General features: G+C 42.4%; 1 protein-coding gene across 2 annotated transcripts in view; it reads right to left on the bottom strand.

The window, feature by feature from the left end:
• Nucleotides 1-26,938, bottom strand: part of LOC106587536 (tubby protein homolog) — a 127,977-nt gene that overhangs the window by 21,871 nt on the left and 79,168 nt on the right. For both annotated transcript variants that reach the window (XM_045708687.2, XM_014176002.3), the window contains exons 2-4: nucleotides 15,272-15,323; nucleotides 7,653-7,815; nucleotides 2,541-2,678 (exon numbers count right to left, since the gene is read on the bottom strand). In XM_045708687.2, coding sequence (XP_045564643.1) covers nucleotides 2,541-2,678; nucleotides 7,653-7,815; nucleotides 15,272-15,323 — 353 coding nt within the window. The remainder of the gene's footprint in view (nucleotides 1-2,540; nucleotides 2,679-7,652; nucleotides 7,816-15,271; nucleotides 15,324-26,938) is intronic.

Below are 26,938 nucleotides of genomic sequence, written 5' to 3'. Positions count from 1 at the left end.
CTCATCATATGCTGCTGCTACTCTGTTCTCTATTTTACTCTTATCTATCTGGATGACTAGTCACTTTATCCTGCCTTAATGTACATATTGACTTAAAATACCTCGTACCTCTCTGCACATTGATCTGGTACTTGTACTCCCTGTATATAAATTCTGCAAAAAAAAGAAACGTCCTCTCAAGTTCCCAGACATTTCTGGGGGGGAATAGCCCGAACCCTCACCCTCTGATCCAACAAGTCCCAGACATGCTCAATGGGACTGAGATCCGGGCTCTTCGCTGGCCATGGCAGAACACTGACATTCCTGTGTTGCAAGAAATTATGCACAGAACGAGCAGTATGGCTGGTGGCATTGTCATGTTGGAGGGTCATGTCAGGATGAGCCTGCAGGAAGGGTACCACATGAGGGAGGAGGAGGTCATCCCTGTAACGCAACAGCATTTAGATTGCCTGCAATGACAACAAGCTCAGTCCGATGATGCTGTGACACACCGCCCTAGACCATGACGGACCCTCCACCTCCAAATCGATCCCGCTCCAGAGTACAGGCCTCGGTGTAACGCTCAATCCTTCGACGATAAACGCGAATCCGACCATTACCCCTGGTGAGACAAAACCACGACTCGTCAGTGAAGAGCATTTTTGCCAGTCCTGTCTGGTCCAGCGACAGTGGGTTTGTGCCCATAGGTGACGTTGTTGCCGGTGATGTCTACTGAGGACCTGCCTTACATCAGGCCTACAAGCCCTCAGTCCAGCCTATTGCGGACAATCTGAGCACTGATGGAGGAATTGTGCGTTCCTGGTGTAACTCGGGCAGTTGTTGTTGCCATCCTGTACCTGTCCCACAGGTGTGATGTTTGGATGTACCGATCCTGTGCAGGTGTTGTTACACGTGGTCTGCCTCTGTGAGGACGATCAGCTGTCCATCCTGTCTCCCTGTAGCGCTGTCTTAGGCGTCTCACAGTACGGACATTGCAATTTATTGCCCTGGCCACATCTGCAGTCGCCATGCCTCCTTGCAGCATGCCTAAGGCATGTTCACACAGATGAGCAGGGACCCTGGGCATCTTTTTTTTGTGTTTTTCAGAGTCAGTAGAAAGGCCTCTTTAGTGTCCTAAGTTTTCATAACTGTGACCTTAAATTGCCTACCGTCCGTAAGCTGGTAGTGTCTTGACGGCCATCCACAGGTGCATGTCCATTAATTGTTTATGGTTCATTGAACAAGCATGGGAAACAGTGTTTAAACCCTTTACAATGAAGATCTGTGAGGTTATTTGGATTTTTACGAATTATCTTTGAAAGACAAGGTCCTGAAAAAGGGACATTTCTTTTTTTGCTGAGTTTAGCTCCATTATTGTGTATACTTATTCATCTTGTGTTACTATTTTTTTTTTTATAATAATATTTTAAAATATGTATTGTTGGGAATGGCTCATAAACAAGCATTTCAGACAGCCACTGGCAATTTATGTTATTTTTAAATTGTTTTTAAATTTAACTTGGCAAGTCAGTTAAGAACAAATTCGTATTTACAATGACGGCCTACACCGGTCAAACCCGGACAATGTTGGGCCAATTGTGTGCCACACTATGGGGCTCCCAATCACGGCTGGTTCTGATACAGCCTGGAATCAAACCAGGGTGTCTGTAGTGACGCCACAAGCACTGAGATGCAGTGCCTTAGACCGCTGCGCCACTCGGGAGCCCCGAAATACAGAAACTCAGAAGCTGAGAGAGACATCAAAGTGAGAGAGAGAGCACAATTTCACACTTCCATTTCAATTCATGCTGCTTACGTATGAAGTCTGTATCAAGGACAAGGAGCGTTTCAACAGCCGCTAAGGTGTTTATTTGGCAGGCAGAGAGGACCGACTTCTCTAACATCATTACTCAGATTAGATTTTGGACAGACTTAGCACCTGAGTGCACGCTTCACTTCTCTGTAAGGGCAGCTTGATTAGCTTTAGAATGCCACTATGTGCCACCAGAGACAGAAACATGAACAGAACCGAGTCCAATCCAGCTTGAGGAGGTTTGAAAGGATGAGTGTGTGAATGAGAGAGACGCATACAGCCAGGTACCTGATGGAGCATGGGGAAGAGGCATCTTAACATTGACTTTTTAGAGCTCAACTCGTTAAGACAATACAGCAATATAATACAGCTATCAAAGGAGATCAATTGGGAGACAAATACGTAGTCTGGTGGCCATGCAACTCATTTTACATGCAATCTGTTTTACTCTACATGATACAAAAGTGGTATCTCTTGCTCTGCACAACACTCTCACATGGTGCATTTCATTCTGGCACAAAAGATGAAACTTCCTCCTCATTGAAAACCTGAGGATTTCAATTGGATCGTTTCATTTCCATCACGGTAGGATACAGAGCTGAGCCAGACGGAGACGTGCTGTACGGTTGGCCAACAGACAGAGAGAGAGGACCATGCATGCTGCTGTAGCCCGTCTGTCTCTCTGTCTGTCTCTCTGTCTCTCTGTCTGTCTCTCTGTCTGTCTGGAGGCAGCAACAGCAAGCCTGACCTTTGTGCTTCCCCTTCCTCTCCTTCTTGCCGCTGCCTGTCTGCGGGGTGGAGCTGGTCGATGCCTTGCCCTTTTTGGCTGAGCGAGGAGCCTGGTTGTCCGCTACCACCTTCACCTCCTCATGTTCAGCTTCTTGCACTACGCACGGCACGGCAGGAGCCAGCGGACAGAGGACAGAGGGAGTTAGCAGGCAGGTGGGGGGAAATGATGAAGATACAAATGAAGCAAGAGACTACACAGAAGGGTACTGTCAGTTAAGGTTAGCCTATAGGGAAAGAGAAAGAACAGGTAAAGACAGAGTTAGCAGAGGACACTTTGCAAGGTTATAGGAAGCAGACACACAGCAGAGGCCTTTTTCTTGCCTGGGAGAGAACACTGTTTATCGCCTCATGTCAAACAGGTCATGAATGTGCTCGCTCTGTGAAAATTGCAAATGCACAGCGCATGCTCCTCCCAGCAACAACATGTTCCAGGATTAGATAATAACAAATGCATACTGTAGCTACAGTCCCTTGAAATTGGCACTTTGATTCTAACATGCTTATCTTAATTCTATCATCTGCTTGGTTGCCTTAGTATTTCCCCTACAGCCTCCTCTGTTTTGCAGTGTCAATGAATATCCAGTGGTGTGTCTCTATTCTCGTAAAAATTCAGAGCCTAGACCCGTCACCGCGGAGACATTCACAGTCTCATTGTGGGAACCCATTTCTCTTCCAATTATTCCAAACAGCTTCAAGGGGAATAATAGAGCAAATGCTTCAAAAGCTCAGAGCAGAGAGGGATGGAGAGACCTGTATTCTTGACCTAAAGTTACTGTTAGCATATATGGAAACTAACAACTGGTAGGTCTACATACTCTGTTTCAGATAAGCATGAGCCTGAAGTCAGTTTCTGAACTAGTTCAATTAAATCGGTTTAGTGCATTTAAATTATTCTGTTAACAATGTCACTCTATATTTGCGGCGGTCAATAATATACAAATATTTTCCAGGTTTTTCTGCTTTATGATTTATCTACTGGATGCTAATCTTATTTATAGCAGAAGAAACATGCTATTTACAGTGTCAAGAAAAAGTATGTGAACCATTTGGAATTACCTGGATTTCTGCATAAAATTGTCATAAAATGTTATCTGAGCTTCATCTAAGCCACAACAATAGACAAACACAGCCTGCTTAAACTAATAACACACAAACAATATGTTTTCATGTCTTTATTGAACACCCCATGTAAACATTCACAGTGCAGGATGGGAAAAGTATGTGAACCCTTGAATTTAATAACTGGTTGACCCTCCTTTTTGCAGCAATAATCTCAACAAAACATTTTCTGTAGTTGCGGATCAGACCTGCACAACGGTCAGGAGGAATTTTGGACCATTCCTCTTTACAAAACTATATCAGTTCGGCAATATTTTTGGGATGTCTGGTGTGAACCGCTCTCTCTCGAGGTCATGCCACAGCATCTCAAATCAGTGGTTGAGGTCAGGACTCTGACTGGGCCACTCCAGAAGGCGTATTTTCTTCTGTTGAAGCCATTCTGCTGTTGATTTAGTTGTGTTTTTAATCATTGTCCTGTTGCATCACGCAACTTTGGTTGAGCTTCAATTGGCGGACAGATAGCCTTACATTCTCCTGCAAAATGTCTTGATAAAACGTGGGAGTTCATTTTTCTGTCGATGATAGCAAGTTGTTCAGGCAGCAAAGGAGCCACAAACCATGATGCTCCCGCCACCATACTTTACAGTGGGGATGAGGTTTTGATGTTGGTGTGCTGTGCCTTTCTTTCTCCACACATAGGGTTGTGTGTTCCTCCCAAACAACTCGACTTTAGTTTCATCTGTCCACATAATATTTTGCCAGTAGCGCTGTGGAACATCCCAGACGTGCAGTAATGTTTTTTTTGAACAGCAGTGGCTTCTTCCGTGGTGTCCTCCCATGAACATCATTCTTGTTTAGTGTTTAACGTATCGTAGACTCGTCAACAGAGATGTTAGCATGTTCCAGAGATTTCTGTAAGTCTGACACTAGGATTCTTCTTAACCTCATTGAGCATTCTGCGCTGTGCTCTTGCAGTCATCTTTGCAGGACGGCCACTCCTAGGGAGAGTAGCAACAGTGCTGAACTTTTTCCAGTGGACTGATGAACGTCAAGGCTTTTAGAGATACTTTTGTAACTATTTCCAGCTTTATACAGGTCAACAATTCTTAATCTTAGGTCTATTGAGATCTCTTTAGTTCAAGGCATGGTTCACATCAGGCAATGCTTCTTGTGAATAGCAAACTCAAATGTTGTGTTTTTTATAGGGCAGGGCAGCTCTAACCAACATCTCCAATCTCGTCTCATTGATTGGACTCAAGGTTAGCTGACTCCTGACTCCAATTAGCTTTTGGAGAAGTCATTAGCCTAGGGGTTCACATACTTTTTCCAACCTACACTGTGAAAGTTTAAATGATGTATTCAATATAGACAAGAAAAATACAATAATTTCTGTGTTATTAGTTTAAGCACACTGTTTGTCTATGGTTGTGAGATCAGATCAAATTGTATGACCAATTTATGCTGAAATCCAGGTAATTCCAAAGGGTTCACATACTTTGTCTTGCCACTATACATGGTGTACTTTGAAATTACATACTACAGTACTTCTTAGAAAATTCCAGAAAGTACCACTTATAGTATAAGTACAATATGATTTTTCAATGAATCCAGATAGGGTACGTAAATAAAAGCTGGAATAGGACTGTATGAAACAGCATTTCCACTTAATACTGAACTTAACCTTTCATGGATATTATCTGAAGGATATACTGTAGATGCGGAAATGCATTCAGTTTAAGGTTAATCAGATGGAAATACGAAAGGTATAGAGAACACGTAATCCCTCTTAGTGAGTGCTGAATTGATTCTTAAAATAGAGCCAAGAAAACGTGAGTTCTAAAGCAAGAAAAGACAGGGATTAATCTAAGGATAGTGAAAAATAAGGACAGGAGAGAGAGGGGGGGGTTCTATTTTTATCAAGACCAAACAGTGCGTATGCTTCCTTCACTAACAGCGTAGTGCCATCTGTGTGTTGTTAAGCATAAGGTATGAATCAAGGGACTCTCTCCATATGTTTGCTGCTGTACTGAATGAGCTCAAAGGGATCTTTTTGGACATCTTTGGAAGGATGTGGCTGAGATTGCAACAGGAAATATTCGGAGAAGTTCAAAGCTTCCGTGTCTTCTGTGTATAGCAGGGGCTGTTTGACTAGTGTCAGAGGGGAATATTTTCATCAGGATGTACACTCACTGAAGGAAGATGAAACATATACTTTGTATTGACGTCACTCCACTCATATGCACTGAGCTGTTTCTGAAGCTTTCATATACAGTCATCTCCAAAATGATTGGCACCCTTTATAAAGATGAGGAAAAAAGACTATGAAATAAATACAAATACTGAGCTTTATTGTATGCAAAATAAGTTATTTAATAATAATACAATTGCTCAGAGAAAAATATTTTGTTTAACAAGTAATAAAAAAAATCTTAAAAAGATAGGGGTCGAAATTATTGGCACCACCTGTTTTCAATACTTTGCGAGGATAATGGCACTGAGCTTTCTTCTTTAATGTTTTATGAGATTGGAGAACATATTGGGAGGGATCTTAGACCATTCCTCCATACAGAATGTTTTCAGATCCTTGATATCCTTCGGTCTGTGCTTATGGACTGCTCTCTTCAATTCAAACCACAGGTTTTCAATGGGGTTCAAGTCACATCCCCATAACATCAAAGATCCACTACCATATTTTACAATAAGTATGAGGTTATTTTCTGCATACCTCTAGTGTGTGTGGCCAAAGAGCTCCTTCGTCTCATCTGACCATAGCACCTGGTTCCAATCCAAGTGGCAATGCCTTTAGCAAACTCCAGGCATTTGCATTTGTTGGTTGCTCTCAATAAAGGAATTTTTATGGCAACTCTTCCATATGGCCTATTGGCATGGAGGTGGCATCTAATTGTAGATTTGGAGACCCCAATATCCGACCAAGTTCTGTAATTGTCCAACTGTGACCCTTGGACTTTTCTGCCTACCGAACCGTCTTCCTCACTGTGCGTGGGGACAAGCTACACATTTCCTCTACCAGGCAAGTTTACCACAGTTCCAATGGTTTTAAACTTCTTAATTGTTGCCCTAATAGTGGTTAATGGTATATTTGGATTTTCAGTCATTTTTGTTGTACCCATTGCCTGATTTATGTTGTGTTGGGCATGGTCTTCCTCTACAGCAGCCAGCCATCCAGGGTGTGCTGTTTGGATGCATGGTCTGGAGCCCAGACTCAGTCACTCTGAGTCAGGGATTAAGACAGCAGCTAAAGTCCCTAGGTGGAGATAAGTGGCCCAATTGCCACAGCACTAACACCATCTCTGCTCTATCTGGAAGGACTACTGCAGAGCTCTGGCCACTAGAGTTTTATAGTTGAAAGGCATGTATTGGTTAATCCTGGAGTCTCTCTCACACAAAGACACAAAGTTATTTCATGAATAAAGTATTACATGTTTCTTTTGCCAACCTTGACATGGTATTAATAGATATCTCAGTATTGTACCTATGCAGAGCAGAAAGTAACACGAAAAAAGTCACTACAGTAGAAAAGTTTTCCTTTGGCCCAGGAACTAAGAATCAATAGACAAACTTGATCAAACAGTGAGCGGCACATAAGGACAAGAACATGGATACAGTAATTCAATCCGCCATCTTTCACAAGCACTCTATGTGAGTAACCTGGATCAATACCATCCTGTCATGGCTGTGAATAGCCCTTGAAAGGGCCCCCACGCCGGAGCGTTACTGGACATCTCTGTAATTGCCCGGCACCAATGGAGCAGCTTCCTCAGAGATGAAAGGAAGCAGGTTCCTATGGTAAACAGCTGTTGATAGGGTCCTGGGTTTCCAAAATGGCATCCTATTCCCTATATAGTGCACTATTTTTGGACAGAGCATATATAGTAGTAGTATACAGAGCCTAGCCAAAAGTAGTGCACTATATAGGGAATAGGGTGCCATTTGAGACACAGCCCTGGTAATAGGGTCCTGGTGGTGAAAGGATCCTGGCTGTCGCTCTTACCGTGGTAGATTGTGCTCCTGTTGCTGCTGAGGTAAGACTCTACCAGGGGAGCCTGCTCCTCACACTGCTTGGTCCTGCGGGCACGAGACCGCCCGTCCACGTTGGACTGCACCATCAGAGGCTCCTGCCGCTTCTTCTTCTGCTTTTGCTCTAGGAGAGCTCGCTGAAACACACACACCACACAGATTCTTCAATGGTGTTCAATTATTTTGGTATTATTGACACATGCACACACATATCTTCTAATATTGTGTCATATATAATACATTAACATGGATAGATATTTTCTAACACTGTTTTACCTTACACACACACACACACACACACACTTTTTCAACTAACCTTGCGGGGACACAAAATTCCATCCCATTCAAAATCCATTTTTCCCTAACCCCTAACCCTAACCTTAACCCTACCCCTAGCTCCTAAACTTAAATCCCCTAGAAATAGAATTTGACCTTGTGGGGAATAACAAAATGTCCCCAGATGGTCAATTCGTTCACCTGTAGGTGGGTGATTGCCTTCATTTGTTTTTGTTTTACCATTTCCTGAAGAGGAACCAGACTAGTTGACAGACGTGTCTTATAACAGTTCTATTTAAACGTTTACATGCTTTGCAAGAAGAAATGATTTCCCTAATAATCTTGTTTACCTGATGGGATTTTGATAAACACACAAAATCACCTTTCAAAATAAACATTCTACCACAGCAACCATGTTATTTTTGGGAAGCCTATTTGATTTTGAATTCGGACATATAAAGTTTGTGTGAAACTGAAACTACGCATCTTATAAATAGTTTTTCCGAACTCATTTTACTCATGCATTCGCATAGAGGGAGGCTTGGGCTGGTGAAACATGCACAGATCCAATACACCACTGCAGTTACATTTTAGTCATTTAGCAGACGCTCTTATCCAGAGCGACTTATAGTAGTGAGTGCATACATTTCATACATTTTTTCCCGTACTGGTCCCCCGTGGGAATTGAACCCACAACCCTGGCATTGCAAACACCATGCTCTACCAACTGAGCTACACAGACATAGCTGACATCGCCTCGCAAGCCAATCATAGAATGTGAAAACAAAACTGAAGTAAATCGTACAATCTGGCCAGGTGGAAGTCAGTGGTGGAAAAAGTGCCCAATTGTCATATTTGAGTAAAAGTAAAGATAACTTAATAGACAATTACTCAAGTTAAAGTCACCCAGTAAAATACTACTTCAGTAAGTCTTAAGTATATTTAAAACCAAATACTTTAAGTATCAAAAGTAAATGTAATTGCTAAAATACACTTAAGTATCAAAAGTAAAAGTATAAATCATTTCAAATTCCTTATATTAAGCAAACCAGATGGCATGATTTTCTTGTATTTTGAATTTACGTATAGCCAGGGGCACACCAACACTCAGACATAATTTACAAATGAAGCATTTGTGTTTAGTGAGTCCACCAGATCAGAGGCAGTAGGGATGACCAGGGATGTTCTCTTGAAGTGTGTAAGTGGGACCATTTTCCTGTCCTGCTAAGAATTCAAAATGTAACGAGTACTTTTGGGTGTCAGGGAAAATGTATGGAGTAAAAAGTACATTATTTTCTTTAGGAATGTAGTGGAGTAAAAGTTGTCAAAAATACAAACAGTAAAGTACAGATACCTAAAAAACAACTTAAGTAGTACTTTAAAGTATTTACTTATGTACTTTACACCACTGGTGGATATCAAGATTTTTATTTGGTAACGTCGCACAGTGTGACACGTAATATTCGTAAAAGACTGACTCCTATGTCCAGTGTGGGAAGGCCTTTAATCACACAACTGACCAAAGATAAGCCTGAACCTTCAGCTGCAGAAGTGACCAGTATATGAACTCTAACATCATTCACACACTGACACATACAAACCAAAAATTCATATCACACCTCTTCTTTTCTCACACAAATCCTTTATCCTTATCCGGTAGCTCAGTAGAATCTGTGTCATTGCACAGATTCATTATCCTACTTTCACACTAAATAATTACTTTCCTTTTCCCACATGAGCCAATTCAATTTACGTCATAATCCTAGTTGAGCAGTCACAAACCTTTTAACTTCCTGTAAAATTCAGCTCTCCTGAGGGCACAGAGTGTTAGACCTCCACACCCTCAGTTCAAAATATAGAAAGCTAGAGCAAAAAGACTTGCTTCAAACCTCCGCATAGCACCGTTTCAGAAACACCTCAGAGCCTGAAAAATAGAATGTCTTCTGCTTCTGTAATTAATGTTTCAGGACCACTGCCCCAATCCGTGTCTCCTCAGCTCTATCCCCCCTCTCTGGCAATGTGGAAATCTACATTAAGTATTACTACAGCTTTGGTATCCCTTCCATCCTGCTGCAGTCAGCAGTCATCTGAGATTATGCAAGCTTACAAACAGAGGGAGATCCCAAGGCTGGAAGCTCATCAAATATTGAGAGAATCTCTGATGAAGCAGGAACACCACTAGACTGTACTCTGCTGTACTGTTGTCTGCTGTACCAGTACAGAGTTCCCTTAATCTAAACCCATGGCTGTGTCCCACTTGTCCACCCCTTTCCCTAAGTGGGCACTTGCACACTTTCTGTAATGAATCTTAAAGTATTTGAATGGTGTTATCGTTGCTAGAGGGAGTTTCCATAATAGGAAGTGTGCAAGTGCACACTTTGGGAAAAGGGTGGAGAATTAGGATTGTGTCATTTAGCCCATCACTTCAGCCATGACCAGAACACAACATCTCAACACACTCTAGCAGTGAGTGTGGAGGAGGAGGAAGCCTGAACTAAGTTAACCAGGAGGAACAATGGAGGAGCTCTATGGCTGCCCAAAACATCACCAGTCACTGTACAGTGAAATAACCAACTAATAAGTTCTCTCTTTTTCCAACTCTGCCTCCTCTCTCTCCTCTAACAAGATGTCGTCCATGCCTGACAATGTGTGTACAGCCAGGAGGTTACCAAGCAATTCACAAGGTCACGTGTGGCTCAGTTGGTAGAGCATGGTGTTTGCAACGCCAGGGTTGTGGGTTCGATTCCCACGGGCGACCAGTACGGGAAACAAATGTATGAAATGTATGCATTCACTACTGTAAGTCGCTCTGGATAAGAGCGTCTACTAAAATGTAAATGTAAAAATGCATGTGAGGTGAATAACCAACATTGCATGTGCTACCTTTTGGACCTAAAAAAAATAATCGCTACACCATCAGGATTGGTTATGCAACTTGCTACAGTAACTCCTGACATTTCGATGAACAGACTTTTCAGGGTTGAAGCTGGATGTGAATGCTGCTTGGGTACCTGTCTCAGTAATACAGTATGAATATCCATACCCACTTTGATATTCAAATAGTGGCTTGTTCAGCAGGGACACCACACTAGGTGAAGAAAAAAAGAGAAAGTGTCTCTTTCTTTTGCATAGAATATCTTTATGATTTTTTTATGGTCTTTTGTGGAAAAGCAGTACATTTAATATTATGCTCTTTAACAAACAATTCCTTTAAAACAGATCTACTCTGAGAATAAAATGCAAAAGTGGTGTGGTTACAGCAGATGGACGGTTGGTTTGAGCTTTCCTTCAGTCTTCAGTGTTTGCCAAATTGATGCAATCACAGGCTCCTTAAGTACTATAGCAAGAAGACATGATGGACATGTCATGCTGAACAACCTTACAATGCATTTCCACATGACACAATAGGGCCGATGAAACAACAGAGCCCCATTCATTTTCAATGGAGGGAAGTGAAGTGGACGAGGGGAACGTTGGGCGATGCGAGCATGGGCGAGGGAGCATGAAGAGGGCGGGACCAAAGTTGGAGAAAGCTGAACTTTATGCAAATACTCTGTGATATCGCGACACTATGAACCAATCAAAGCTCACTATAGCTTCCAGCCCCTACTGGATTGGCTGTTGATACCTAGCACTACCTCGCCTGCTTGCTAGCACCCACATGAGGGAGAAGCTAGAGTAGATATCCAAATTATTGTGTTATGCGGAAATCCCCTCTTAGCCTCAGATCCTTCTGTCTTCATATGCAAAGCAGCTGAGCAATAATGGTAATTCTGTCCTCAGCTATTGAGTGACCAAGCCATGGCAGTTTCATGGATAATAGACTCGCAGTAAAGACAACCACATAACCAAAACCTCAAACTCAAGGCTCAAACCAATGCAACCGAAATCTATTTGACCAGTATGTCCCATTACTGTAACATGACAAATGGTTTTGCAAGAGGGACTTGGTCAATTCTGCAGAAAATCTACAGAGATACACAGACAAACAGAACCGTCTGCAGCACACCAGACCCCTGGTTCAGACTATAATACTGTCTCATCTCCTCTGTCACTAAAATCACACTGTGTGAACCCAACAGGAGCTCCCTGAGTGAATACCAGCAGGCCACTGCAGCGCTGCGGTGATCAGGATGGTTCTTACAAAGCTACAAATGCCCGGCCGTCCCGTCTTCAGTCAGCTGTTCATTCCACCCAAAAAAATAGAATACAATTTTTGGGACGGTTTTGAAGGTTATTTTATTTTCATGATGGTCTTCAGCCATAACTGTCAGTCACACAGTTTTACAGTAATTATGCCAGCCCTAAGCACAATACGGTATGAAAGTGATGCATAGTTTTCCAGGAAGTTGTTTTTGAACGGTGTTCAATGGGTAAAAACGTAGCACAATGGTCTTCAGCGCAAAAACATCATAAAAGGCCTCTCGCAGAAGTAAATTAATCCACAAACAGAAATATAACTTGATATACAGTGAGCTCCAAAATAATTGGTACAGTGTCAATTGTTGTTGTTGTTTGGCTCTGTACTCCATCCCTTTGGATTTGAAATGATACAATGACTATGAGGTTAACCTAGGTTCAAGTGCAGACTGTCAGCTTTAATTTGAGGGTATTTGCATCCATATCGGATGAACCGTTAAGAAATTACATAACTTTTTGTACATAGTCCCCCCATTTTAGGGGACCCAAAGTATTGAGACCTGAATGAATCACGAATAATTATGAGTGAGAAAGTTAGACGCACAATTTGCGTATCTGTAATTACCTCACTCATCATTATTCACGATTCATTCAGGATTATCCACAATCATGGTAGCATCCAGATTAATGTCTAAGTTTTTAGAAACATATTCTGTTCTTATTTACAATAAAAGTGACTCCAAAATGACACTACTTTATTTACCATTCATTTCTATTGGGCACAAAATAATCTGAAACACAACCAAAACAAACAGCAAATGCATCAACAAGTTTGTAGCGTCACAAGTTTAATGTAGTCATTGTGGGCTATGAAAATGGGACCAAATACTAAACGTTCTACTACTTTAATACACATAAGTGAATATGTCCCAATAATGTACAAAAAGTGGCGTAATTTATAAACGGTTCACACGATATGGATGAAAATACCCTCAAATTAATGCTGACAGTCTGCAGTTTAACCGCATAGTCATTGTATCATTTCAAATCCAAAGTGCTGGAGTACAAAACAACAAAAAATGTGTCCTTTTCACTCTATATCTGTTTTCACGAATTTGATGACATAATCAAACCCATTGAAGGATTAGGAGATAGGACCCGGAAGAATGACGTCGGATGACATAACTTGCACATCATATAGGTGAGAGAGTTTTGCAATGTTCATTAAAACCACTCCCATGTTTATCAGATCACTTAACAATTAGCATCTCCAACCATTTCCTGACTTTTAATCCTCTGAAAGTATTGCAGATTGATTTGTATAAGCAGTGTGGAGTAGTGTTATCTTAAATGCTTGAAAGTCTCTGCTGATTTGGTTTATGTTAATGTAGTATCGTAAACCCTAATCCTCTGTCGATCCTTTTAATCCACTACGATTAGCCTCAGATCATCATTTGGAAAATAATCTCCTGCAATTTGTTCCTACATTACATTTCAGGAAATGCAATAAATGTAATGTGTAAGGAGAGGTTGCTGATGTAACCCAGGGGTTGCTGATGTAACCCAGTATCTTGATGGAATTACACAGGGCTGATGAAAATGTTAATCAATGAGTCTCTTGAGTGTGTCTGTCACGGTTGTTGAAAGGAGGAGCGGACCAAAGTGCAGTGTGTGTGTCGTTCCACATTTTATTTACACTGTGAAACTATGCAATACATAAATAAACTGAATAACAAAAACAACAAACCGTGACGCAGAGGTGAAACATACACTGACTCAAAGATAATCTCCCACAAACCCAGGTGGAAAAAAAAACCCTACTTAAGTATGATCTCCAATTAGAGACAACGAGGACCAGCTGCCTCTAATTGGAGATCATCCCAAACAAAACCCCACATAGAAATGCAAAACTAGAACATGAACATAGAAATAGAAAACATAGAAAAACACCCCCTGTCACGCCCTGACCTACTCTACCATAGAAAATAACATCTTACTATGGTCAGGACGTGACAGTGTCACTGCTGTCGACGCCATTTTCTACGCTGGTCAGGTCTGAGACATCACTTTGCTAAACATCTTTATCATGTATCATGGACAGCAAAACAGCACACAAATGACAAAGGCTGATTGGCATAATACACTTCTGATAGCGCATTATTACACATTATGCACTGGGTGGTTTGAGCCCTGAATGCTGATTGGCTGAAAGCCATAGTATATCAGACCCTATACCACGGGTATGAAAAAAATATTGTTTACTGTTCTAATTACGTTGGTAACCAGTTTATAATAGCAATAAGGCACCTCGGGGGTTTGTGGTATATGGCCAATATACCACAGCTAATAGCTGTATACCACACCTCCTCTGGCCTTATTGCTTAAGTATAACACTGATCTCCTTAAAAAACAATTAGCCAGATTAGCTGGCTTTGATCCCTGCCTAATGTTTTAAAAAATATATATTTCACCATTATTTAACCAGGTAGGCCAGTTGAGAACAAGTTCTCATTTACAACTGCGACCTGGCCAAGATAAAGCAAACCCGTGCGACAAAAACAACAACACAGAGTTACACATAAACAAACGTATAGTCAATAACACAATAGAAAAATATATGTACAGTGTGTGCAAATGTAGAAGAGTAGGGAGGTAAGGCAATAAATAGGCCATCGAGGCGAAATAATTACAATTTAGTATTAACACTGGAGTGATAGATGTGCAGATGATGATGTGTAAGTAGAGATACTGGGGTGCAAAAGAGCAAGAGGATAAGTAACAATATGGGGATGAGGTACTTGGGTGTGCTATTTACAGATTGGCTGTGTACCGGTACAGTGATCGGTAAGCTGCTCTGACAGCTGATGCTTAAAGTTAGAGTGGGAGATATAAGACTCCAGCTTCAGTGATTTTTGCAATTCGTTCCAGTCATTGGGAGCAGAGAACTGGAAGGAAAGGAATAATCAGAGAGAGATGGAATTATTTTCTACCATGAAAATCAGGTGTGAACTTTCTAGTTCACAGAAATTGAGCAATTATTGTGCAACCCTGCTGTAGAGTATATTTTTCCTCACACTACAGTCTCCTCTACCAGCCAAGAAACAACAGAAGAGGTTCATATCAATAAGTGGCTGAGCTGCTCTACTCTGGTACAGTACAGGGACATGGGAGACTTACCTGTCTGTCTAGCTTCTGTTGGCGGAGGTTGCTGCCCTCATCGTCCAAGGTACTGCAGAGAGCAAGAGAGAAACACAGAGAGAGAGAGAAACAGAGAGAGAGAGAGAGAGAGAGAGAGAGAGAGAGAGAGAGAGGGCGAGAGAAACAGAGAGAAACAGAGAGAGAAACAGAGAGAGAAACAGAGAGAGAGAGAGAGAGAGAGAGAGAGAGAGAGAGAGAGAGAGAGAGAGAGAGAGAGAGAGAGAGGGGTTAAAACAAAGGCTCTTTCCATTTCTTTGACATTCTACAGAACAGACACACACTCCAGATAGGAAAAACATGAGTTTCCTCTCCTGTTTGATACACTGCGAGAACCACTTGGAAATGATGGGAAAAGGTGATACATTAATCTCTCTCATGAAGCTTTCCTGTGAAGCAGAAAACAACAGGTGATCTCTTGAAAATGCAGTGTCTGTCACTGGAGGAGACGCAGGAGTTATTGGGAGTGACATGTCATGTAGCCTACGGAGTGACACATAACTCTTAAGATTACATTACAAAATGTGTAGAATGACATCATACAGAAATCAGTCAAAACAGCATGTATATAAAGTACTAGGGAAAATTCAAATCATAATCGCAATTGGAAATTGATCTAACGTTTTTATCCTGTGTGATCGGACTATAAAGGCAATGGTAACGCTCTGTCTCAGCCAGTCGCCATCTTTCCCATCCCTCCCACCCCCAAACACACACAACCTCTAAATCAGCAATGACACACTCCCTGATTGCCCATTCACTCTGTGTTGCTTGGCATTGCCCAGACCATTTAAACGAAAGGGTTCTTCATTAAAGATAATAAGAGGAAGGGGAACAGTGCTTCCTTCAGTTGGGGGGGGGGTGGAGCAGAACCAGGGGGGTTCAATAATATGTCTGTTTGTGGTTAGTGTGTGTGTGTGTGCCACATCTCCCTTTCTGAAACACACATAGAAAAACACTCACTAGCGACAGTCAGCAATCAAGTGTGTGAATGTGTTTCAGACAGGTAGATAATGACATAAACAGAGCTGTTAAAATGAGGGTCAACTACCGCATTACAATAGAGAAGATATGTTAATTGGTCTGGATCAGTGGTAAGCTAGAATGTGCATTAGACACCTCCACTCTTATTGCCCCCACCCACCCCCATTGATGTCAATAACAACGTAGTCTGAATAGTACCCATTGACCCCCCAACAATCATGTATTAATGCTGTCCCTATTGGAAACACAGTGCTGGTGAAGTGCCTAGTGAGTGTTTTATGTGTTTTACCTGCAGTGCTGAGGGATGTCTTAGCAGATATTCTATTTTGATGTTCCCTCCACAGAATAGAGTTAGAATGTTGTGCTGTCTACCAGCATCACATGAATAATCAATGAGGGTTGTCGCCGTAAAGAAAACAATTAGCTCAAATGCCTTACATTACGTTTTACATAATAAAACAGGGACATATTTTTCACTGGGACATATTTTTCACACTCTTGACTAATAAACTCAATATGATACAGGTTTTCAATGGCATTTCTCTGAAATCATGCCAATTACACAATTTCTGTTGCCAAGTCCTTGATGCAATTTATGCTGTTTTTTCCTTCGTTTAAATATCGAACATTTTCATAGAAATTGGTGATGTATGATTGTTGTGCAAGCACTTGCACTATATTCAAGAAGCCTGTGTGTGTACAGTATGCGTATACATGTCTCTTAGTATGCACAATACAGTACGTGGCCCACATTTAAAGTTTGTGTACTTTAAAGTGTTAGGCACTTTTTACAGTAGGTAGATATGTAATTGTTAGCTTCTGTGCACAGTAGGAACAGTATAGGTAGCCTGGCATCCCTCCCTGGCAGTGCTGTGTGTAGTGCTATGTGTGTTTGGCTGTGACCTGCCGGAGCCAGAGTGAGTCTGATAGTCTGGGCTGGCTCAGAGCTCGCTCACATGGGATTAAATGAGAGGCCACAGAGGTGCAGCTGAGTCCCCGGGTCGCCTCCCCTTGTCTCGCCACCAGGCCCCATACATACATTTTTCATGGAAGGCACCAGGCAGGCTCCATCTGATGGGAGTAACTGCTTATCGCTCTGAGAAACCATCCATGAAGGGCTGGCCAGGCCTCTAAGTTGAGAGGAACACCCGCTCTCTGCCTGTTCCCCCCTCAGCTCCCCTCCCATATCAATCTCCCACAGGTAAGCAATGTGATTCCGTGGCAGTGCCAGAGCATGTCAGTGTAGTGTGTTGTTTAAGGGCTCTTGTCCCTGAGGACAGTTATTGAAGAGGACACTGCGTCACCTAATATGTCATCCTGTCTATTACCTTTAACACCTAGGCCTACAACATCAATATTGCCTTTACTATCTACATTACTAATGTCATTGACTAATGCCATATCACTCTTATCATCCTAATCACATCTTAATATAGCAAATATATAACAAACAGATTTTTTGATGAGTTCTCTTCACACAGTCATGTCATAGAGCACTTAACGATGAACACGCTTAACAAGAAACTACACAGAAAAAAGTTAAAATACAAAAGCTAATTTAATTTAATTTTCAATTATTATTTCTATGAGGATATTTTATTTAATGAAAGGAACTTATTAGTTCCCTAGATTGACTGAAATGATAACAGATATTTTGAACGAATGTTCCTGGTAGGCTCATATTGAACCAATCCCTATGGTTGCTCTTCCTAGACCCTGCCAAATACAACTCCAGGACACTCAAGCGTATGTGTTTAATATTGGTGTGTGTCTGTGTGTGCGCGCATTCTTAGAAGCAGCAACATGAGTACGTGTACGTACACACAGATCTATCACTACCTTTATTGCTCCATTATAGGAGGCCAGCTCTCTTGACGCAATCTCTCAATGAGATTCATGGCAAGACAGCTCCGTAACTTATAGCAACGAGGAGCCAATAGGAGCAGAGGAAGCCGTGCAACCATGGCAATGGAGCTTCTCTTGGAGGCAACAGCAGCAGCAGTAGCAACAGCAGCAGTAGTAATGCCATCGAGAGCAGACAAAAGTCTTTATTTCACCCCAAAAAAAGCTAACTGATAAATAACACTGACATTATTAACAATTCGGGGTAGATTGTGACTCGAGAATGCCGATAATCAGAAGAATGCATTACCAATGTATGGGGAGAAACATGCAGGGGTCACACAGAGTTTAAGGTTATAAAAAAAAGTGGGTCAATAAATACACTACAAAGACAGGTCCAAAATATTTTCACATGAATAACCAGTCATAACTACTACAGTTATTATAAAGCACGAAGAGATACAGTGAGGCTGTCATCATTATTGAAAGACAAAACCAAAGAAACATCAATTAGATCCTACCACACACCAATGACCTACGCTAAGCCCTGCCCCCCTTGGTTACTGTTGCAACCTCAGACATCATTTTCCAGGGAAGCCCAATTCCCCCTTCTAACCACTGGTGAAATCCCCTAACAATGATCTCAAACTGTGTTTTTAATACCCAATGAAATTAAACACAGACTACTACCCTTTACTAACCAGGAAACTCTGGTATGTTGTGGTAGATTGTCATTACAATTGCTTCATGGGAACCTGATAAAATTATGTTTAAAACGTGGCTAGCCACTGAATGGCTCTGAATTAAAGAGATTCTCCGGTACACTAGTATATTTTTAGCCAGTAGTTCACGAGCAGTGGCGACACCTTCACCCCAAAAAATTTAAAAATGTATTACTAAACTCAGCAAAAAAAAGAAACGTCTTCTCACTGTCAACTACGTTTATTTTCAGCAAACTTAACATGTGTAAACATTTGTATGAACATAACAAGATTCAACAATTGAGACATAACCTGAACACATTCCACAGACATGTGACTAACAGAAATGGAATAATGTGTCCCTGAACAAAGGGGGGGTCAAAATCAAAAGTAACAGTCAGTATCTGGTGTGACCACCAACTGCATTAAGTACTGCAGTGCATCTCCTCCTCATGGACTGTACCAGATTTTCCAGTTCTTGCTGTGAAATGTTACCCCATTCTTCCACCAAGGCACCTGCAAGTTCCCGGACATTTCTGGGGGGGAATGGCCATAGCCCTCACCTTCTGATCCAACAGGTCCCAGACGTGCTCAATGGGATTGAGATCCAGGGTCTTCACTGGCCATGGTAGAACACTGACATTTCTCTATTGCAGGAAATCACGCACAGAACGAGCAGTATGGCTGGTGGCATTGTCATGCTGGAGGGTCATGTCAGGATGAGCCTGCAGGAAAGGTACCACATGAGGGAGGAGGAGGTCTTCCCTGTAACGCACAGCATTGAGATTGCCTGCAATGAAAACAAGCTCAGTCCGATGATGCTGTGACACACCGCCCTAGACCATGAGGGACCCTCCACCTCCAAATCAATCCCGCTCCAGAGTACAGGCCTCGGTGTAACGCTCATTCCTTCGACAATAAACGCCAATCCGACCATCACCCCTGGTGAGACAAGACTGCGACTCGTCAGTGAAGAGACCTTTTTGCCAGTCCTGTCTGGTCCAGTGACGGTGGGTTTGTTCCCATATGCGACGTTGTTGCCGGTGATGTCTTGTGAGGACCTGCCTTACATCAGGCCTACAAGCCCCCAGTCCAGCCTCTCTCAGCCTATTGTGGACAGTCTGAGCACTGATGGAGGAATTGTGCGTTCCTGGTGTAACTCAGGCAGTTGTTGTTGCCATCCTGTACCTGTCCCGCAGGTGTGATGTTTCAATGTACCGATCCTGTGCAGGTGTTGTTACACGCGGACTGCCACTGAGAGGATGCTCAGCTGTCCGTCCTGTCTCCCTGTAGTGCTGTCTTAGGCGTCTCACAGTATGGACATTGCAATTTATTGCCCTGGCCACATCTGCAGTCCTCATGCCTCCTTGCAGCGTGCCTAAGGCACATTCACGCAGATTCTTTGGTGTTTTTCAAAGTCAGTAGAAAGGCCTCTTCAGTGTCCTAAGTTTTCATAACTGTAACCTTAATTACCTACTGTCTGTAAACTGTTAGTGTCTCAACGACCATTCCACAGGTGCATGTTCATTAATTGTTTATGGTTCATTGAACAAGCATGGGAAACAGTGTTTAAACCCTTTACAATGAAGATCTGTGAAGTTATTTGGGTCCTGAAAAAGGGACTTTTCTTTTTTGCTGAGTTTATATATACACACACTACATGGAGACAGGAAGGACAGCTGATCGTCCTCGCAGTGGCAGACCACGTGTAACAACACCTGCACAGGATCGGCACATCTGAACATCACACCTGCGGGACAGGTACAGGATGGCAACAAACACTGCCTGAGTTAAGCAAGGAACGCACAATCCCTCCATCAGTGCTCAGACTGTCCGCAATAGGCTGAGAGAGGCTGGACTGAGGGCTTGAGGACAATGACACATCAGGCCTACACCAGACATCACCGGCAACAACGTTGACTACGGGCACAAACCCTCCGTCGCTGGACCAGACAGGACTGGCAAAAAGAGCTCTTCACTGACGAGTCGCGGTCTTGTCTCACCAGGGGCGACGGTCAGATTCGCGTTTATCGTAGATGGAATGAGCGTTACACCGAGGCCTGTACTCTGGAGTGGGATTGATTTGGAGGTGGAGGGTCCGTCATGTTCTGGGGCGGTGTGTCACAGCATCATCGGACTGAGCTTGTCATTGCAGGCAATCTCAACGCTGTGCGTTACAGAGAAGACATCCTCCTCCTTCATGTGGTACCCTTCCTGCAGGCTCATCCTTACATTACCATCCAGCATGACAATGCCACCAGCCATGCTACTCGTTCTGTACGTGATTTCCTCCAAGACAGGAATGTCAGTGTTCTGTCATGGCCAGCGAAGAGCCCGGATCTCAATCCCATTGAGCACGTCTGGGACCTGTTGGATCGGAGGGTGAGGGCTATGGCCATTCCCACCAGAAATGTCCAGGAACTTGCAGGTGCCTTGGTGGAAGAGTAACGTAACATCTCACAGCAAGAACTGGCAAATCTGGTGCAGTTCATGAGGAGGGGATGCACTGCAGAACTTAATGCAGCTGGTGGTCACACCACACTGTTACTTTTGACTTTGACCCCCCCCCCCCCCCCCCCCGTTCAGGGACACATTATTCCATTTCTGTCAGTCACATGTCCTGCAGCACTAATTGCAAAAAGTTCTGGGACACTGTAAAGTCCATGGAGAATAAGAGTACCTCCTTCCAGCTGCCCACTGCACTGAGACTAGGAAACACTGTCACCACTGATAAATCCACAATAATTGACAATTTCAAGAAGCATTTCTCTACTGCTGGCCATGCATTCCACCTGGCTACCCCATCCCCAGCCAACAGCTCTGCACCCCCTGCAGCAACTGGCCTAAGCCCCCCCGCCCCGCTTCTCCTTCACCCAAATCCAGACAGCTGATGTTCTGAAAGAGCTGCAAAATCTGGATCCCTACAAATCGGCTGGGCTAGACAATCTGGACACTCTCTTCCTAAAATTATCCGCCGCTATTCTTGCAACCCCTATTACTAGTCTGTTCAACCTCTCTTTCGTATCGTCTGAGATTCCTAAAGATTGGAAAGCAGCCACAGTCATCCCCCTCTTCAAAGGGGGAGACACTCTAGACCCAAACTGCTACAGACCTATATCCATCCTGCCTTTCTAAAGTCTTCGAAAGCCAAGTGAACAAACAGATCACCAACAATTTCGAATCCCATCGTACCTTCTCCGCTATGCAATCTGGTTTCTGAGCTGGTCACGGGTGCACCTCAGCCACGCTCAAGGTCCTAAACGATATCATAACCGCCATCGATAAAAGACAGTACTGTGCAGCAGTCTTCATCGACCTGGCCAAGGCTTTCGACTCTGTCAATCACCATGTTCTTATCGGCAGACTCAACAGCCTTGGTTTCTCTAATGACTGCCTCGCCTGGTTCACTAACTACTTTTCAGAGAGTTCAGTGAGTCAAATCGGAGGGCCTGTTGTCCGGAACTCTGGCAGTCTCTGGGGGTGCCACAGGGTTCAATTCTCGGGGCGACTCTTTTCTCTTTATATGTCAATGATGTCGCTCTTGCTGCGGGTGATTCTTTGATCCACCTCTACACAGACGAGATCATTCTGTATACATCTGGTCCTTCTTTGGACACTGTGTTAACAAACCTCTAAACGAGCCTCAACGCCATACAACACATCCTCCCGTGGCCACCAACTGCTCTTAAATGCTAGTAAAACTAAATGCATGCTCTTCAACCGATCGATGCCCGCAACCGCCTGCCCGACTAGCATCACTACTCTGGACGGTTCTGACTTAGAATATGTGGACAACTATAAATACCTAGATGTCTGGCTAGACTGTAAACTCTCCTTCCAGACTCACATTAAGCATCTCCAATCCAAAATTAAATCTAGAATCGGCTTCCTATTTCGCAACAAAGCCTCCTTCACTCATGCTGCCAAACATACCCTCGTAAAACTGACTATCCTATCAATCCTTGATTTCGGCGATGTGATTTACAAAATAGCCTCCAACACTCTACTCAGTGAATTGGATGTGGTCTATCACAGTGCCATCCGTTTTGTCACCAAAGCCCCATATACTACCCACCACTGTGACCTGTATGCTCTCGTTGGCTGGTCCTCGCTACATATTCGTCGCCAAACCCACTGGCTCCAGGTCATCTATAACTCCTTGCTAGGTAAAGCTCCGCCTTATCTCAGCTCATTGGTCACCATAGCAAGACCCGCCCGTAGCACACGCTCCAGCAGGTATATTTCACTGGTCATCCCCAAAGCCAACACCTCCTTTGGCTGCCTTTCCTTCCAATTATCTGCTGCCAATGACTGGAACGAATTGCAAAAATCACTGAAGCTGGAGACTTATATCTCCCTCACTAACTTTAAGCGTCAGCTGTCAGAGCAGCTTACCGATCGCTGCAGCTGTACCCAGCCCATTTGTAAATAGTCCATCCATCCAACCAACTTCCTACCTCATCCCCATATTTGTTTTTGTTTTTCTGCTCTTTTGCACACCAGTATTTCTACCAGTATTTCTACTTGCACATCCTCATCTGCACATATCACTCCGGTGTAAATTGCTAAATTGTAATTACTTCGCCACTGTTGGCCTATTTATTGCCTTACCTCCGTACTTCATTTACACACACTGTATACAGATTTTTTTATTGTGTTATTGACTGTACGATTGTTTATCCCATGTGTAACTCTGTTGTTTTTGTCGCACTGCTTTTCTTTATCTTGGCCAGGTCGCAGTTGTAAATGAGAACTTGTTCCCAACTGGCCTACCTGGTTAAATAAAGGTGAAATTAAATAAAATGTCTGTGGAACTTGTTCAGTTTATGTCTCAGTTGTTGAATCTTGTTATGTTCATACAAATATTTACACATTTTAAGTTTGCTGAAAATAAATGCAGTTGACAGTGAGAGGATGTTTCTTTTTTTGCTGAGTTTAAAGTAAAAGTTTATGAATAGATGTAAATTCAGAAGTTTTTCTCTAAATTGTAAAAGTATTTTGTGTTTTTTTCACCTTCCTCCAACCATCTCCTTCTTGATCTTACAAATTCCCCTTTTGCTCTCTCTTCATACATTCGGTCCATTTCTAGTAGTAAAGAAAATAACTGACCCTTTCCTTCTTCATCAAGGTCCTCCATAGAGATTAGTGAAAGTATTTCCTTAACAAGTTTATCTTCACTCAATCTTGAAGTTCAGCAATTTCTTCACCGCTCTTCATGGATGTTTGTTTTATTTCATACTTCATTAATTCACAATATTTTCCATAAGACTTAAATAGTTGGGGTTTCCTCCCATTTTCTTGTATAATATCTTTGGCATCCATCTTGAAATGATCAACTTCCAACAGTCTACTATAGAGTTTCCAATAACTCTGATTCGGTTTATTAACTTCAGATCCATTAATATTTAAAGATAAGAATATAACTTTATGATCAGTAGGAATTGATGGTTCAATGGATACCTTGACTACAGTATTATCTAATGAATTAGAAATCAACCAGAAGTCAATTCTTGACTGTCTGGAAATGTCCTTGTTACTCCAAGGGAAGTCCTTTTTAATCAGGATATTTAGATCTCCAAATATCGACTAATCCAAGACCAAGACATAGGTTATTAAACTCAGGATTAACAATGCTGGATCTGTTAGGAGAGGGATATCTGTCAATCACATTAGATACAAAATTAAAATCTCCACATAAGATAATTTTGATATCCTGAAATACACCTTTAACTTTATTAATCTCTTCAAATTCTTAAAATAATATCCTGTTGTTTTGTTTGTTGTTGGATCCATAAATATTCCCTAATAAAAACATTTCACTGTTGAAATTCACGGTTAAAATTAACCAACGTCCAGAGTCTTACTACTGATGCACCTGCTACAGCAACAGAGTGGTTGTTGCCATATGATAACCAGATATTGTTACCCCATTGATTTTTCCATAAAGCTAAATCGGAAGAACAAGCATGAGTCTCTTGTAGAAAGAACCGTTTGCAATACAGGAAAATAGCCATACATTTGAGTAAATTACGAATACCCCTGACATTAATTGAACAAAGAGATAGACAAACTTCAACCAACAACCTTGTTATGCTAATATGAGCTTTTCCTAAGGATATGTAACTCAAAAGGATTTCCATCCCATTATTAACCTCTCCAACAAAAAAACAAACAAATACTGGTCATAAAGTTACCAAAGTATTCTTACTCCCACAAGGGGGAGAAACTGTGTAGACTTTACAATAAGCAGTTACTCACCCAGAGTTAGTGTTTAGTTTACCAGTTCTCAAGTCAGCCTTTTCTCATTCAAGTGTTTGTGTACATTTTTATATTAAAAGCCTGCTTTTCACCTAGAAATTAGGCCGTTTTTAGGCCTACCAGTTCTGTCTGACTGACTCTCTTTCAAATGTTCTGATTTGGCTGCATTTCTTTCCCATCGATGATCACTCTTGCACCAACAAAAAAATTACGTTCTCTCTGCCTTTCGAGCTGCAGCCACCATCGACCACAGTTTCTCTCATGTCACTTTGTCCGCTGAGGTCAGATCCTCAGTGAACCTCATTTTTTGCTTGATGAGGAACTCACAATTCTTTGCTCGCCTCCAGAGATGATCCCGTGTAGATCTGTTGGTGAATCGGATGATGGTTGTCCTCGGTCTCTTGTCTTGATTCTTGAGTCTTCCCAAACAATGAACGATGTCCACATTTTCCTGAAGTTTGGCTTTTGATTCGGGAATGACAGCTCCACAGATGTCAACAACTCTGCATTTGATGTCCTCACCCGCTTGCTCTGGAATTCCATGGAGCCTCAGGTTCCACCTGCGCTGGCATCTCTCCGCCTCATTCACCTTTTGCTCGAGTTCAGCCACCTTCTTTTCATTTTCCTGGCAGATAACTTTCCCTTTCTGGAGCAGTCAATTGGAGGTGTACCTGTGGATGTATTTCAAGACCTACCTTCAAACTCAGTGCCTCTTTGCTTGACATCATGGGAAAATCAAAAGAAATCAGACAAGACCTCAGAAAAAAAAATTGTAGACCTTCACAAGTCTGGTTCCTCCTTGGGAGCAATTTTCCAAATGCCTGAAGGTACCATGTTCATCTGTACAAACAATAGTACGCAAGTATAAACACCACGGGACCACGCACCCGTCATACCGCTCAGGAAGGAGACGCGTTCTGTCTCCTAGAGATGAATGTACTTGCAAAAAGTTCAAATCAATCCCAGAACAACAGCAAAGGACCTTGTGAAGATGCTGGAGGAAACAGGTACAAAAATATCTATATCCACAGTAAAACGAGTCCTATATCGACATAACCTGAAAGGCCGCTCAGCAAGGAAGAATCCACTGCTCCAAAACTGCCATAAAAAAGCCAGACTACGGTTTGCAACTGCATATGGGGACAAAGATTGTACTTTTTGGAGAAATGTCCTCTGGTCTGCTGAAACAAAAATGGAACTGTTTGGCCATAATGACCATCGTTATGTTTGGAGGAAAAAGGGGGAGACTTCCAAGCCGAAGAACACCATCCCAACCGTGAAGCACAGGGGTGAAATTAACCCAACTTATTGTGGGAAGCTTGTGGAAGGCTACCAGAAACGTTTAAATAGTTTGAGGCATTGCTACCAAATACTAATTGAGTGTATGTAAACTTCTGACCCACTGGGAATGCGATGAAAGAAAAAAAAACTGAAATAAATCACTCTCTCTACTATTACTCTGACAGTTCACATTCTTAAAATAAAGTGGTGATCCTAACTGACCTAAGACAGGGAATTTTTACTCGAGTGTTGCTTTAGCAGTATTTGTCCTGCTGGAAGGTGAACCTCCGTCCCAGTTGCAAATCTCTGGAAGACAAACAGGTTTCCTTCAAGAATTTCCCTGTATTTAGTGCCATCCATCATTCCTTCAATTCTGACCAGTTTCCCAGTCCCTGCCAATGAAAAACATCCCCACAGCATGATGCTGCCACCACCATGCTTCACTGTGGGGATAGTGTTCTTGGGGTGATGAGAGGTGTTGGGTTTGTGCCAGACATAGCGTTTTCCTTGATTGCTAAAAAGTACCTTCTTCCATATGTTTAGGGAGTCTCCCACATGCCTTTTGGCGAACACCAAATGTGTT

Source organism: Salmo salar, chromosome 26 (genome assembly GCF_965601325.2).
Source record: "Salmo salar chromosome 26, fSalSal1, whole genome shotgun sequence".
NCBI classification, from domain to species: domain Eukaryota; kingdom Metazoa; phylum Chordata; class Actinopteri; order Salmoniformes; family Salmonidae; genus Salmo; species Salmo salar.
Note: the sequence above shows the minus strand (reverse complement) of the source record. Positions and strands in the feature narration are given on the sequence as shown.